This window comes from Dama dama, chromosome 13 (assembly GCF_033118175.1).
Source record: "Dama dama isolate Ldn47 chromosome 13, ASM3311817v1, whole genome shotgun sequence".
Classification (NCBI taxonomy): Eukaryota; Metazoa; Chordata; class Mammalia; order Artiodactyla; family Cervidae; genus Dama; species Dama dama.
Window position 1 is genome coordinate 40,221,596 of NC_083693.1, and position 16,041 is coordinate 40,237,636.

The window sequence follows — 16,041 nt, forward strand, 5'->3', positions numbered from 1 at the left end:
TAAAAGCCAAAGTGCTGTAAGGGGAGTGGTCACAGTGTTAAATGCTACTCAGAGGTCAAGGGAGGGACAGAAAAACATCCACTGGGCTGACCAACACGGAGTGACTTTAATAAGAGTTTCACAGGAGCTCTGATAGGAGAAGACTCTAATCAGGAAAACTGAACATACAAGAAAGAGAAGAATTTCCAGTCTCAACTGTGACCGCCAAGGTTTCTAGGCAACCCTGTGGCTTCCAAAAGTCTGCCCTTTCATTCTCCATCACAGTTATTTCAGATCTTTCCACCCTCTTCCAACACCACACCTTCTACTTCTTGAAAATATAAAAGGACAAAGAACCCCTCAAATGGAATTTCAAATTCTTATCACAAGTTTCTGCCTTAATCCCATCTGTTCTTATCCCTCTTGAATGCCAAGCTTTCTCTCAACTGCAGTCACTCTTAACCTATGTACCACTCCTACTTCTTCCATGGCCTCTGGGACATTCCTATTTTCTTACATACTTCCTGCTTCTACAATGATTCTTCTCTGTCCTGGATCCATATTCCCCTATCTTCATCTGTGACTTCTCCTTTCATCTAACTATAAAATTTATTTTCTTTTTATAGTATGTTATACTTTTCTAAGCATTTTCTCACATCTCATTTTGATCCTGACTTAACTTGTTGAAAGGAGAATTCTCAACTATTGAGATATAAACATAGAATACTTTTATCTTTTTCCACAAATAACTAGCTACTCAGTTGAATCCTAAACCTGCTGAGTATGCTCAGTGAAATCCACAATTTTTCAGTCACATTCAATTATCAAAGTTTGATTTTTAAATCCTATCTTCAGACAACCTAGCACAAGTGAGAATTAGATGGCCTTTATCAGATGCTTGTGATGGGGAAAAACATGGCTTATTTTCACGGAGTCTTTCCCCTCTTCCTCCTCTGTACCCCTTAACACTATCCTACATTCACAAACTTATGTCCCTGCCATTAAGTGGCAGTTGTGGGAACAGAGGAATATTCCACTTACCAGATATTAGTGATGGATCTTCAAACAGTCATCAGCCCATTAGCCCATCAGACTAAGATGATGCTGACCAACAACAGAGTCAAGTGCTGCCAGGCAGAGATGAGTCCCTAAGCCTTCTCTGGAACAATGTGAAGTGAGTAGTCCCTACTGATCTCCTGCAGTACATGGTAATTTCTGCACAGGGAGCATTCGTGGTTCTCTAGGCAGTGGTCAGGTTCACCCTGGCTCCCTTGCCCAAAGCAAGATCTGCCTCAACTCCATCAGACTTTGGTATATTCTACTGATACCTAACCAAGTATCCTCACAGGAAGTCCCTATTACTCCAACAACCTCACCAATGTCTAAAATCCTTCCCTCACAGAAATCATCAGATGCACTGGGGGTCCTCTTTACTCGATCAGTGACAAGGCCCATCCTAACTCCTTCCAAAGAAAGCTTACTACCCTGAAGTCCCTCTAAGCCCAGCTGGCATGAGCTACTCCAGCAAGCTTGTTATGCTACGAAATCTCTAGGGGAGATGCAGACACCAGTCTCTATATTCCACCGGGCCCCCAGTACCCCAGAGCCACACATCCAGTTCCCCGCAGGTTAAAATGGAAAACAAGGAGTGGACACTACACCCCAACAATATGATTTTCCTTAAAAATATTTTTCTTAAAACATAAAAAAAGTTTTACATGCTGATAGTTAACAATATTAATTGTGACAAACAAAGCATAAACTTGGATGATTTCAATCACTGTTCATTCTGAAACCTGTTTCTGTTGAGTCATATTTTTAAGTTAAGTCTAAAACATATTTTGGCGGTTTCCAATTTTACAGGAAACACAGCTATTGTTTCAACATATAACTTTGCTTTGACTCTTCATATGTTTCAAAGGTTAAATAATGAATTCCAGGATTTTTAACCATGTTCACTGTAGAAACAGAAGCTGCCTCTGTAATCTTTCTATGAAGATGTATCATCCTGATTTTTCTCAAAATAATTTTATTTAGTATAAATACAGCATATAGTTTGTACCTACTAAAAGGCCAGGCTTTCTAGTGAATTTTCAGAGACAGATTATGCTATGTGTCTGTTTAACATCCTATTACAAACACAAGGTTATCTAAAATTAGAAAACACACCTTACAACGACATCCCAATCCCACCGAGTTGTTTACGGTTAGCCATCAATCTCACTTTCCCCTCACCAAAGCTGATGAGGAGAGTGACAAGTATCTCAATAGAAAAGGGGCAATGTCCAATTAAAGACATTAAACATGAAACCAAAGAATGTGAAAATCTCACTAATGCCACCTACAGTACCAATGGAGAATGCAGCCAAGAGAGATCTTTAAATAAATTGTGCGTGTGTGTGTGTGTGTGTGTGTGTACCTATCCTTTAATTTCTCGCCTAGGACTATATATCAAGACAATTTTCTACCAAATCTTGCACAGAATATAAAAGTACACAATTAGGTAACTCAAACAACAACAAGGGTAATCTTAAAAAATCAAAACAAAGAAAAACCTGATGCATTCACAGAAGCCAACTGTAGAATAGTGGCTGCAAGTGATAGGGGAAATAGGGAGGTGCTGGTAAAGGGTACAGACTTCAGTTTTAAGACGAGTACGTTCTGAGGATGTAGGGTATAGCATGGAGATTATAGTTAATACTGAAGGACTGTATACAGAGGTAAATAATGAAGTTGGATAGAGCAAAAACTGGTGAATCTGACATCAAATGGATTACAAAAACTTAAAGCAAACCTTACCTTACATTCCACCACACTCTGATCTGATTCACAAGTCACGTAGATTTCATCTACTGCCCGGCGAAGGTTGTCAAAAAGAAACGCCCAGTATCGAGCTCTTAGATCAACTTTCCGAGGGTGTCTTGTTTTAGTGGGACTTTTATCAAAGTGTTTATCTCCAGTTGTAGATGATGTCATTTTACAGTCTACTGTAGTGTTCTGAGGAAATAAAACATGAAAAAAAAATTTTTTGATGCCTCCAGGAACTAGATTTTTTTATAAATCACATTTTTCAACATAAATACTTAAAAACATGATGTCCTTCTTTTCACATTACATCACACTGAATTCACCAAAACAAAGCTTCTCATTTTAAATAAAACCAGCAGGTTTGTAATATCAATTACATGTCTCATTGAAAATTAGGATGATTTTAATGATGAATAGACTCTTGGTCGAAAAAGAGTACTAAAAGGGCTCCTGGTTTACTAAAATACATGTATGGCACATTTAAATACATTAACAAATAACAGATAACCATTTCATCATTGTGAAGTTGCTGGCATATATTATTTTCATTTAGAAATGACATATTCTCTGCTTACATTCAGTTACTTAACTTCATCTTAAACCATTTTTCCACTAAAAGTAAAAATCAACATACAAACACGAAACAATTTACTAGAAAAGAATACTGATGAATAAAACCAAGCATCAGCTGCAGAGCAGATTCACCAAGTAAAGTAACTACAGCATTCATATGACCCAGTCTTTCCTCGGTAGTACAGGCAGACTTTGGAAATACAAGATTATATTCTATACTTTTACAGACTACCAAAGAATCATTCCACCACAAACATGAGTAAGTAGTTTACAGGAAGACTTGAACCTTCTCACTAGAAGTACAAACGAGTTGCTTTTCTCTCTGTGGCTACTTAAACTGATAAGTAAATAAATACTTGTACCACAGTTAGAACAGCAAACAATCCCAAGTTGCTTTGGGTTGTCCTGTGTGTGTGTAAACCATTCCTATTAGCTTGTCTGTTTTCCCTTCTTCATATAAGAGTCCCAGAGTGAAGAACACCCAAAGTAGAAGTTAATAGGCTTCAGTGTTGTTTTATGCTTTGGCCTTCAAAGTAACAGTGGTTTCTATACTTCAGAACTCTTTTATAGCCAGCCTTTGGCTTATACAGAATCTTCATTACCAAAAGGCAAGCAAACAAAACATTTACACACACAAAGACACACACTCTTAAGAGGCTGAGATGGAGCTTCTCATCCTCCTTCCACAGTCCCTCATCCAGATGAAGGCTGTCAGACACAGCAAATAAAAATTAGTAAATATTTTATCTGACAGTCCTAATCCAGGCCCAGATTCTCAACACTCAAGCAATAAAATTTAAAGTAATCATCAACAACCCACAAAACCTTTGCCTTAATGGCTCTCCAAGTACTTTCCAACTCTAGTAGTAATGATCTAATTATGATAGTAAATATCCCCTTATACAAATTTTAAAGTATGTATTATTAGCTGCACTTTACAGCTTAGAAAACTGAGATTTAGAGACTGGTTTGTGCAAGATCACAGAGCCACAGGAGACCATCTTCCAGTTAGAGCTCTGCAATTACACCACTGACTTCCCATTACACTGCATCCCAAGGCCCTGTGCTAACAGCCCTTTACCAGATATTCCAGACCACCTCATTTCTCTCTATATATTTCACACAACCTTAAAATTCACTTGAATTTTCCTGAATTATACTTCCATCACAAACTTTTTCTAGAATAATCGGTGAAGCACAAGTAGCTTCCTGTGAATTCAGATAATAATCATATGAAATTCTCAAAAATATTCTAATCCATCTTTACCCATTTATGTCTTTACCCTATCACGTACATATGGATATTATTCAAATACTTTAACCAACCTTTCTTAAAATGCATAATAGGCAAAACTGCTTTCAGGTTAAGATGTTTCTATTCTCTGTGATTGCTCTATGTGAGACTTCTATTAAGAAAGACTCTAGAAAGGAACAAATTACATCTAGGTAATTCCATCTGAAGGGCAATGTACTATGCAAATCTGACATTTAAGTTTGACAAAAATAGCAATACTTTATATGTGCACATTTATTTTATGAACGGCTTTTTTTAATTGCAGGATAATTGCTTTATGCTTTCCCTGGTGGCTCAGTAGTAAAGAATCAGCTTGCCAAACAGGAGATGCAGGTTTGATCCCTGGGTCGGGAAGATACCCTGGAGAAGGAAATGGCAACCTGCTCCAGTGTTTCTGCCTGAGAAATCCCATGAACAGTGAAGCCTGGAAGGGCTACAGTCCATGGGGTCGTAAAGCAACTTAGCAACTAAACAACAATGGATTTACAGTACTGTGTTGGTTTCTGCTTATAACAACATGAACCAGCTGTAAGTGTATATATATGCCCTTGCTGCTGAGGCTCCCTCCTGCTGCCTACCCCGCCCCTCCAGGTCGTCACAGAGCACCACGCTAAGCTCCCTGCGCACTACAGCCGCTTCCCGCTCGCTAGCTATTTCACACATCGTAGTGTACATACGGCAATGCTGCGGTCTCAATCTGTCCCACCCTCTTGAGAACATATCATTTAATGTTCAAAACAAAGTCTTAATATGAAGACAGGACAAATATTATGATCCCTATTTTGTACATGATAAAACTAAGGCTTAGTAAGATTCAATTTTTTGACCCAGTGAAAAGGCTGAATGACAGAACTGGGACCAGAACCTAGACTTCCAACTTCTGCTTCACTGTTCACAGAGCATTTCACAAAGCACCTAGCCCACAGTAAGTACCCATAAAATGTTAGCTATGATTAGAGGGGGAAAGATACAGAGGAAAAGAAGTATGCTCAAAGAAAAATGTGAATAAACTAATGGCAAAATTGCCAAACTTCTGAAGAAAGGTAGAAGAGACATGTCAAATTGTCTGATAAGTCTGTATAAAGTTTCAAAATATAGGGTTCTTTACCAACCACTGATAAAAATAATAGCAGTGATAATAATAACTGCAGCAGCACTTAACATTCATGGCATGCTTGCTATGTGCCAGGGACTGTGTTAAGTGCTTTCCATATAGCTATATTTCATTTAATCTTTGAAGTAATTTTTATCATTGTTACTATTCTTTATTTACTTATTTACTGGCTGTGCTGGGTCTTCATTGCTTCGTGGGCTTCTCTCTAGTTGTGACAAGTAGAGGTCACTCTCTAGTTGCGGTGTGCAGCTTCTCACCGTGGTGGCTTCTCTTGCTGCAGGACATGGGCTCTAGGTACGAGAGCTTCAGCAGCTGCAGCTCCCAGGCTCTGGGTACAGTCTCAATAGTTGTCATGCCCAGGCTTAGTTGCCCCAAGACATGTGGGACCTTTCCTGACCACGGATTGAACCCATGTCTCCTGCTTTAGCAGGCAGATTCTTTACCACTGAGCCACCAGGGAAGCCCATCATAGTTACAACTATTAGCTCCATTTTTTACAGAAGAAAACTTAGGTGTAGCTAAATTAAATGATAAACCCAAAGTCTCACACTAAGAGACAAAGCCAAGATTCAAAATTAGGTAACCATTTCCTTGCCAACATCTGCTGGATCATCGCAAAAGCAAGAGAGTTCCAGAAAAATATCTACTTCTGCTTTACTGAAAACCATCTCCTTTCTGCTTTGACTACGCCAAAGCCTTTGACTGTGTGGATCACAACAAATTGTGGATAATTCTTAAAGAGATGAGAATACCAGACCATCTGACCTGCCTCCTGAGAAATCTGTGTGCAGGTCAAGAAGCAAGAGTTAGAACCGGACATGGAACAACAGACGGGTTCCCAATCAGGAAACGAGTACATCAAAGCTGTGTATTGTCACCCTGCTTATTTAACTTATATGCAGAGTACATCATGCCAAATGCTGGGCTGGATGAAGCACAAGCTGGAATCAAGATTGCCAGGAGGAATAGCAATAACCTCAGATATGCAGATGACATCACCCTTATGGCAGAAAGCGAAGAAGAATTAAAGAGCCTCTAGATGGAAATGAAAGAGGAGAGTGAAAAAGTTGGCTTAAAGCTCAACATTCAGAAAACTAAGATCATGGCATCCAGTCCCATCACTTCATGGCAAACAAATGGGGAAACAACAGAAACAGAGAAAGACTTTATTGTTTTGGACTCCAAAATCATTGCAGATGGTGACTGCAGTCATGAAATTAAAAGATGCTTGCTCACTGGAAGAAAAGCTATGACAATCCTAGACAGCATATTAAAAAGCAGAGACATTACTTTACCCACAAAGGTCTGTCTAGTCAAAGCTATGGTTTTTCCAGTAGTCATGTATGGATATGAGAGTTGGACTATAAAGAAAGCTGAGCACCAGAGAATTTATGCTTTTGAACTGTGGTGTTGGAGAAGACTCTTGAGAGCCCCTTGGACTGCAAGGAGATCCAACCAGTCCATCCTAAAGGAAATCAGTCCTGAATATCCATTGGAAGGACTGATGCTAAAGCTAAAACTCCAATGCTTTGGCCACCTGATGCAAAGAACCGACTCACTGGAAAAGACCCTGATGCTGGGAAAGACTGAAGGCAGGAGAAGGGGACGACAGAGGATGAGATTGTTGGATGGCATCACCGATGTGATGGACTTGAGTCTGAGTAGGCTCCAGGAGTTGGTGATGGACAGGACAGGACAGGGAAACCTGGCGTGGTGATGGACAGGACAGGACAGGGAAACCTGGCGTGCTGTAAATGACTGAGTGATTGAACTGATCTCATTGCTATGGCTTACTGTGCCTGTTTCCAAGACATGCAACAGAAGACAAAGTGATCTAAACTTTTGGAAAAAGCTAAACACAACTGAACTTCATGTTTTAAATAAAATTCAAAATAACAAATGCTATATGCTAATTTAATCAATCACTTTTGAGAGAAAACAAGGAAGAAAGAAAAGAAAAAGAGAGGGAAAGGGGAAGGAGAAAACTGAGATTTCTCACTTCCCTCTCTTAGAACTCTTGTCAACTCCCCCCTGATAACCTGACAAAACCTATGGACCTAAACATCTGGCAACAACTGATCTTTTTACTGTCTCCATATTTTGTCTTTTCCAAAACATCTTAAGGTTGGAATCATACAGTATGTAACCTTTTCAGATTGGCTTCTTTTCCTTAATAATACACAATTAATTTCCTCTATGTCTTTTCACGGCCTGATAGATCATTTCTTTCTAGAGCTGAATAATATTCCATTGTCTAGAGGTACCACGGTTTATTTATCCATTCATCTACTGAATAACATCTTAGTTGCTTCCAAGTTTTGCCAAGAAGGCTGCTATAAATCCATGTACATGTTTTGGTGTAGACGTAAGTTTTCAACTCATCTTCATCTATACCAAAGGCATGACTGTTGAATCACGAGGTAAGAGTATATTTACTTTTGTAAGAAACTGCCAAACTGTATTCCCAAGTGGCTGAATTTTCACTCTGAATTCTCACCAGTATTGAATGAGAGTTTCTGTGGCTCTTCATCCTCACCAGCAATTGGAGTTGTCAGAGTTCCCGATTTTGGTCATTCTAATAGGTGTGTGATGGTAGCTCATTGTTTTAATTTGCATTCCCCTGACAGCAAATGATGCGGCATACCTTTTCACATGCTATCAGTACATCCTCTTTGGTGAGTTGGTTGTTAAGGTCTTCAGCTCATTTTTCAATCAGGTTGTTTCTTACTGTTAAGAGTTCTTTGTATATTTTGGATAACAGTTACCTCATGTTACCGGATGTTATTGGATATCTTTTATTGGGTGTCTTTTTCCAAATACATTCTCCCAAGTCTGTGACTTATCTTCTCATTCTTTTGACATCATCTTTTGCAGAAGTTTTTAATTTTAATGAAATCCAGCTTATCAATGATTTCTTTCAGGAATTATGCCTTTGTTACTGTACCTAAAGTCATTACCATACCCAAGGTCTTTTAGGTTTTCTCCAACATTATCAGCTAGGAGTTTTACACTTCTACATTTAAGGTCAATGGTTCATTTTGAGTCAATTTTTTGTGAAGAATGTAAGGTCTGTGTCTGGATTCTTTTTTATTTTTTTCATATAAATGTCCAGTTGTTTCAGCACTATTTGTTGAAAAGACTTATTTTTGCACCACTGTATTGGCTTTGCTCCTTTGTCAAAGGTCAGTTGATTACTATGTGGGTCATATTATGACTATTATTTCTATTCTGTTCCATATATCTATTTGTCTTTTCTTCTCCAATATCACCCTGCCTTGATTACTGTGGCTTTATTTAAGTCTTGCAGTTGGTTGGTGTCAGTCTTCCAATTTTGTTCTTCTCCTTCAATACTGTGATGCCTATTCTGTGTCTTTTGCTTTGCCATATACACATTAGAAGAAGTTTACTGATATCTATAAAATAATTTGCTGGGGTTGTATTGACTATATTCTTCAAAATGGAAAGAAATGATATCCTGACAATATTCAATCTTCCAATTTATGAACATGGAACATCTCTTCATTTATTTAGTACTTTAATTTCACTCATCAAAGTTTTATCATTTATATAAATCTTCTATATATTCTGTTAAATTCATACCTACCTATTTAATTTTGAGGAGTGACGATATAAAGTGGTACTATGTATTTAATTTCAAATACCACTAACTCACTGGTGGTACACAAGAAAGCAACTGATGTTAAAGCAAGTATGTTAATCTTGTTTCTTGCAACCTTCTATAATCAATTACTAGTAACAGGAGTTTTTTGGTTGACTCTTTGAGATTTCGTACATAGATGATCATGTCATCTATGAACAAAGACAGTCTTATTTCTTCCTTTGAATCTGTTTACCTGTATTCCCTTTTCTTGTTTTATTGCATGAACTAGAGCTTCTATCACAATGTTGAAAACCAATTCCTCATAACTGACCTTAATGGGAAAGCTTCTAGTTTCTCTCATTAGTATCATGTTAGCTGTAGGGTTTTGTTTTTTAATTAAGTTGAGGAAGTTCCCCTCTATTCCTAGTCTTATAGTTGGAGAATTTAGTCAAACTTTTTTTTCTTGCACCTGTTGATATAATAACAGGATTTTTCTTTTTTAGCCTGTTGCTGTGGTGAATTCCATTGATTTATTTTCAAATGATGAACCAACCTTGCACATTTGGGAGAAATTCCACTTGCTCATGGTGCCATTCTTTTTAAATATTGTCGAATATGACTTGCTAATATTTTGTTGAGGATTTTTATATCTATGTTCATGAGAGTCATTGGTCTGCAGTTTTCTTGTCATGTCTTTGTCTGGTTTTGGTGTTAGAGTAATGTCTAACTCATAAAATGAGTTAGGAAGTATTCCCTCTGCTTCTGCCCTCTAAAATGGATTGTAGAGAATTTATATAATGTGTTCCTAAAATGCTTGGTAGAATTCAACAATGAATCCATCTCAGCCTGGTACTTTCTGTTTTGGAAGGTTATCAATTATTGACTTAATCTCTTCAACAGATTTATATTTATTCAGAGTGGCTATTTCATCTTGAGTGAGTTTTTATAGATTCTGTCTTTCAAACAATCAGTTCATTTAGTCCTGGTTATCTGTGACAAAGGGTTCTTCATAGTATTCTTTTATTATCCCCTTTTAATGCCCAAGGCATGTGGAGAGTAATGAATAATGAGGGACATGAAATAGGATTTGGGGACAGAATTAGCCATATCGGGAGAGTGGTCATAAAGGTCAAAAGAGCCTATTCAACATAGTTGATACTTTTCTCCAGCTACATTCAAATGCATGAGTGCAGAGCAGAATACGTATAAAGGTGGCTATAATGAGGACAGCTCTGTCAAACATGAACTACTAAGGGACAGGGTAGCCAGACAGTCGGGAGAATATGGAAGAACATAATTATGACAGGCAAACCACAGAATCTCAGGTGTATTTCCAGGAAAGTGTGGCCATATGAAGTATTCAGTTCAGTCCAGTTCAGTCGCTCAGTCATGTCCGACTCTTTTGCGACCCATGGACCACAGCACGCCAGGCTTCCCTGTCCATCACCAACTCTCAGAGCTAACTCAAACTCATTTCCATTGCATCAGTGATGCCATCCAACCATCTCAGCCTTTGTCATCCCCTTCTCCTCCTGCCTTCATTAGGGTTAGGGTTAGGGTTAGGGTTAGGGTGACAATATACAGCTTTGACGTATTCCTTTTCCGATTTGGAATCAGTCTGTTGTTCTATATCCAGTTCTAACTCTTGTTTCTTGACCTGCATACAGATTTCTCAGGTCAGGTGGTCTGGTATTCCCATCTCTTTAAGAATTTTCCACAGTTTGTTGTGATCCACACAGTCAAAGGCTTTGGTGTAGTCAATAAAGCAAAAGTAGATGCTTTTCTGAAACGCTTGCTTTTTTGATGATCCAACAGATGTTGGCAATTTGATCTCTGGTTCTTCTGCCTTTTCTAAATCCAGCTTGAACATCTGGAAGTTCATGGTTCACGTACTGTTGAAGCCCGGCTTGGAGAATTTTGAGCATTACTTTGCTACCGTGTGAGATGAGTGCAACTGTACAGTAGTTTTAACATTCTTTGGGATCGCCTTTCTTTGGCATTGGAATGAAAACTGACCTTTTCCAGTCCTGTGGCCACTGCTGAGTTTTCCAAATTTGCTGGCATATTGAGTGCAGCACTTTCACAGCCTCATCTTTTAGTATTTGTAATAGCTCATTTGGAATTCCATCACCTCCACTAGGCTTGTTTATAGTGATGCTTCCTTAGGCCCACTTGATTTCGCATTCCAGGATATTTGGCTCCACGTGAGTGATCATACCATCGTGGTTATCTGGGTCATGAAGATATTTTTTGTATAGTTCTTCTGTTTGTTCTTGCCACCTCTTCTTAATATCTTCTGCTTCTGTTAGGTCCATAACATTTCTGTCTTTTATTGTGCCCAGCTTTGCATGAAATGTTCCCGTGGTATCTCTGATTTTCTTGAAGTGATCTCTAGTCTTTCCCATTCTACTGTTTTCCCTATATGGAAAACATTATATTGTTTTCCTTATATGGAGTATAAGGGATAATGAAAGGGTGGTAGGATCAGTCAATTACAGATCGCATGCAATCTATAGACTGCAAAGAATTATTAGAGTCACATGATTGGAGAGAAAAAGGAAGAAAGAAAGATGACAGGTAGAAGAGGGATGGCTGAGACTGAGATCTTAGGAGAGTCACCACTAGTGAGAACAAGGCAAGACCATAGGAATGAGCAGAAGACAAGACCACTGGAGGAAAGAAATGTAAGAAATTTAGAGGACAGCAAATGGTAGAGCGTGCACACTGAGCCTGAAAATTATACCTTCCAGGAATAAGGAGAAGTGACCTGGACTTCTATTTAAGTGCCACAACAAGAAGGGGAAGCAGGTGGCATAGCCTGATGGCATGTGCTTCAAATTTGAGGAGTTTTAGGAGATGGGAGAAAGCCTGCCTGAAATACCAGTGAGGAAGAAGCAGGAAACATAACCTACCTCTAGGATCAGAGGTAGGAGTGCTGTGGGGGTGAGGTGGGAGGGAAACAACTACTACTTAAAACAACTGTGGAAGAAGCAGCATCCCCACAGGTGACTTAGCATTTAGCTAGAACAAGAAGGCAAAGGGAATGTTCAGAGAAAAGAGGAACACAGAAAATTTTGCTGATGATAAACCTCCTTCTAGAGGGCAAAGTGGTAGAATTTCATGAGTAATGCAGAGATATTTCCCTGATAACTACTGAAACTGAGCATCTTTTCATAGGTTTACAGGCTATTAAAGTTTCCCCCATTTTTATTGGGTTATTTGTCCTTTTACTGATGAATTTTAGCTTTTATAACGTCTTCATATATGGTATCTTCTCCCAGTCAGGCTCATCTTAAGTTTTTTAGTATATAAATTTTAATGTATCCATCAATTATGCTTTTGTCTTATCTAAGAAAGCTTATTGTAATTCAATGTCATAAATATATCCTTCCAGATAATTTAAATTTTTTATTTTCTCATTTGTTCTTTAGCCCATCAATAATTTATTTTTTTATATTATGTGAAAATAATCTTATATTTTATTTGTAATTTAATTGCATTATAGTCAGAGAACAGGTTGTGTCTAGATTCTACACTCTTGTCTGACTTCTATTTACTGAGACTTCTTTATAACCTAGGAAAGTGATCAATTTTTGCATATGCTTTGTGTACACTATTTGAGTGCCAATGAATATACATACACATATACCCATACATGTATGTATTTATATGAGCTCAAGCATAATTGTATCTTAACTCTATATTCTTACCATTTTTTCTGTTTGATCTATCAGTTTCTGCGTAAAGGATATTAATATTTACCACTATGATCACGAATTCACCTTTCCCCCCTTGTAATTCTATTAGACTGAGCTTTAAATATTTCAAGCCTGTGCTGTTAGGTACCTAAAAGATTTGTACTTTTATACTCCTTGCATAATTATTCATTTTACCATTATATAATTTCCTTCTTTCTGTTATCAATGCTTTTCATGTTGAATTTCACCTGGTTTGATATGAATACTACTATTCTAGCTTTAGAGTACATCTAAAGCATAAAGTATTTTGCCTGGATTTTTTTTCTCTCTGTTTCAAACCTTTCCTTGACATTTTAAATGTGTCTCTTATAAGCAGTATATTTGCTGGTGCTCAGCCACTCAGTCGTGTCTGACTCTCTGAGATCCCATGGACTGCAGCATGCCAGGCTTCCCTTTCCTTCACCATCTCCTGAAGCTTGCTCAAACGCATGTCCATTGAATCGGTAATGACATACAATCATCTCGTCCTCTGTCGTCTCCTTCTCCTCCTGCCTTCAATCTTTCCCAGCATCGGGGTCTTTTCTAATGCCTCACCTCTTCGCATCAGGTGGCCAAAGTATTGGGCTTCACTTTCAGCATCAGTCCTTCCAATGAATACTCAGGGTTGACTTCTTTTAGGATTGACTGCTTTGATCTCCTTGCTGTCCAACAGACTCTCAAGAGTCTTTTCCAACATCACAATTCGAAAGCATCAATTCTTCGGTGCTCAGCCTTCTTTAGGGTACAACTCACATCCATACATAACTACCGGAAAAACCAAAGCTTTAACTACACAGACCTTTGTCGGCAAAGTAACATCTTTGCTTTTTAACACGCTGTCTAGGTTTGTCATAGCTTTTCTTCCAAGGAGCAAGCGTCTTTTAATTTCCTGGCTGCAGTCACCATCCACAGTGATCTGCGGAGCCCAATAAAATAAAGTCTGTCACTGTTTCCATTGTTTCCCCATCTAGTTCCCATGAAGTGATGGGACCAGATGCCATGATCTTATTAGTATTTTGAATGTTGAGTTTGAAGCTAGCTTTTTCACTCTCCTCTTTCACCTTCATCAAGAGACTCTTCAGTTCCTCTTTGCTCTTGGCCATAAGGGTAGTGTCATCTGCATATCTGAGGTTATTGATATTTCTCCCAGCAATCTTAAATTAAGCAGTATATAATTCACTTTAAAATGAGAGGTTTAATTCAACCATCTTGACTTTTAGGAACTGAATTTAATCAGTTTACATGTATTATGCTTGCTAAAATATTTATATTTAATATCTACCACTATCTTTTGTGTTTTTCACTTACTATGATTTTTTCCTCTTTTTTTTCTTTCTCTTGTCTTCTATTTAGTTGAAAGTTAAAGTCACTCAATCCTGTCTGACTCTTTGCAACCCAATGACTATATAGTCCATGGAATTCTCCAGGCAAGAATACTGGAGTCGGTAGCCACTCCCTTCTCCAGGGGATTGTCCCAGCCCAGGAATCGAACCCAAGTCTTGTGCATCGCAAAAAGATTCTTTACCATCTGAGACACCAGGGAAGCCCAAGAATACTGGAGTGGGTGAGCTTTGGTTTATTCACTTTCTCTTTCCCTCTGTTTATTTGGAAATTGTGCCCATTTGTTTTCTTCCTTTAGTAGCTAGCCTTAAACAAAGACTCCTTCTTAAAGGAGACAAGGATTTTAGCACACTAACTTCCCTCCAAACTCCTACAATCTATCTTCTATGTCTTAATATTGTTTAAGATTGTAGCTCCACCTCTCTAAATTTAACTGTGTGAGTGTTTTTTAAAACATCAATAGTTAATGAGATTTACTGACGTATTTTACAGCTCCCTTTTTAGCTAGCTCCCTTTTCCAGGTTACCTTTTCTTCTTTGCTGAAGTATATCTTTAATAGTCCTTTCATTAACGATCTGTAGGTGGCAAACCCTTAGCATTTGTACATCTTAAAATGGCTTTATTTCACTCTTGCACGTGAATTATCATTTGAATGGGCACAGCATTCTGGATTAAAAGTTATTTCACCTTATGACTGCAGATATTGCTCCACTCTTCTTTTGTTCATAACAAGGGTTATTGTTATTCCTCTGTGGTTTTGTTTACTTTCTGGGGTTTTAAGAGTTTTATCCTTAACTCTAATATTTTGTGGGTTCTCTAGAACATGCATGCATGCTAAGTTGCTCAGTCATGTTTCACTCTGTGCAACTCTTTGTGTCCATGAGATTCTCCAGGCAAGTATACTGGAGTGGGTTGCCATTTCTTCCTCCAAGGGATCCTGGACTGGCAGGCAGGTTCTTTACCACAGCCCCTTCTCTACAATGTATCTAAGTATAAATCTATTTTTACATACCCTGCTTAGCTCTACAGTTACCCTCTTGAGAACTCAAAGTAAGGAAAATGTCAACAGTATCTTCTCCAAATACTGCATGCCCACTATTCAGCCTCTATTTCAAAAGTCCTAGAAGGCATATGTTAGAATTTCTCAATTTCTCTTTCCTATTTTCCATCTCTTCAGTTCTCTGAGATATGTTCTAAATCCTCTTAAGTAATATCTTTCAATTTGCAAATTCTCTTTCTTTTTTCAATATATCATTTATTCTTACTAATTGTAGGTTTTAAAAATTTCACTGACATTTTCATTTCTAAGATGTTCACTTTTATCTATAAATGTTCAAAATTAACATCCATCTTTTACTTCAGAATTTTCCCTTTTTTATTTCATCTTTCCTTTGAGGAATTTAAACTCGTTTATTTGAACATCCTCTTTCAAAAAATGACTTTTTGGGCCTTCCCTGATGGCTCAGTCGTAAAGAATCCACCTGGCAACGCAGGAGACACGGGTTCAGTCCCTGTTCGGGGAAGATCCGTGTGACTTGAGCAACTAAGCCTGTGCGCCACACGGGTATGTATTTAGCCCATGCTCCAGAGCCCA

At 38.1% G+C, this 16,041-nt stretch overlaps 1 protein-coding gene across 5 annotated transcripts in view; it reads right to left on the minus strand.

Annotated features, from left to right (window-relative positions):
- Nucleotides 1-16,041, minus strand: part of SCAPER (S-phase cyclin A associated protein in the ER) — a 396,679-nt gene that overhangs the window by 334,664 nt on the left and 45,974 nt on the right. For all 5 annotated transcript variants that reach the window (XM_061158921.1, XM_061158918.1, XM_061158919.1 and 2 more), the window contains exon 5: nt 2,779-2,976. In XM_061158921.1, the coding sequence (XP_061014904.1) occupies nt 2,779-2,976 (198 nt within the window). The remainder of the gene's footprint in view (nt 1-2,778; nt 2,977-16,041) is intronic.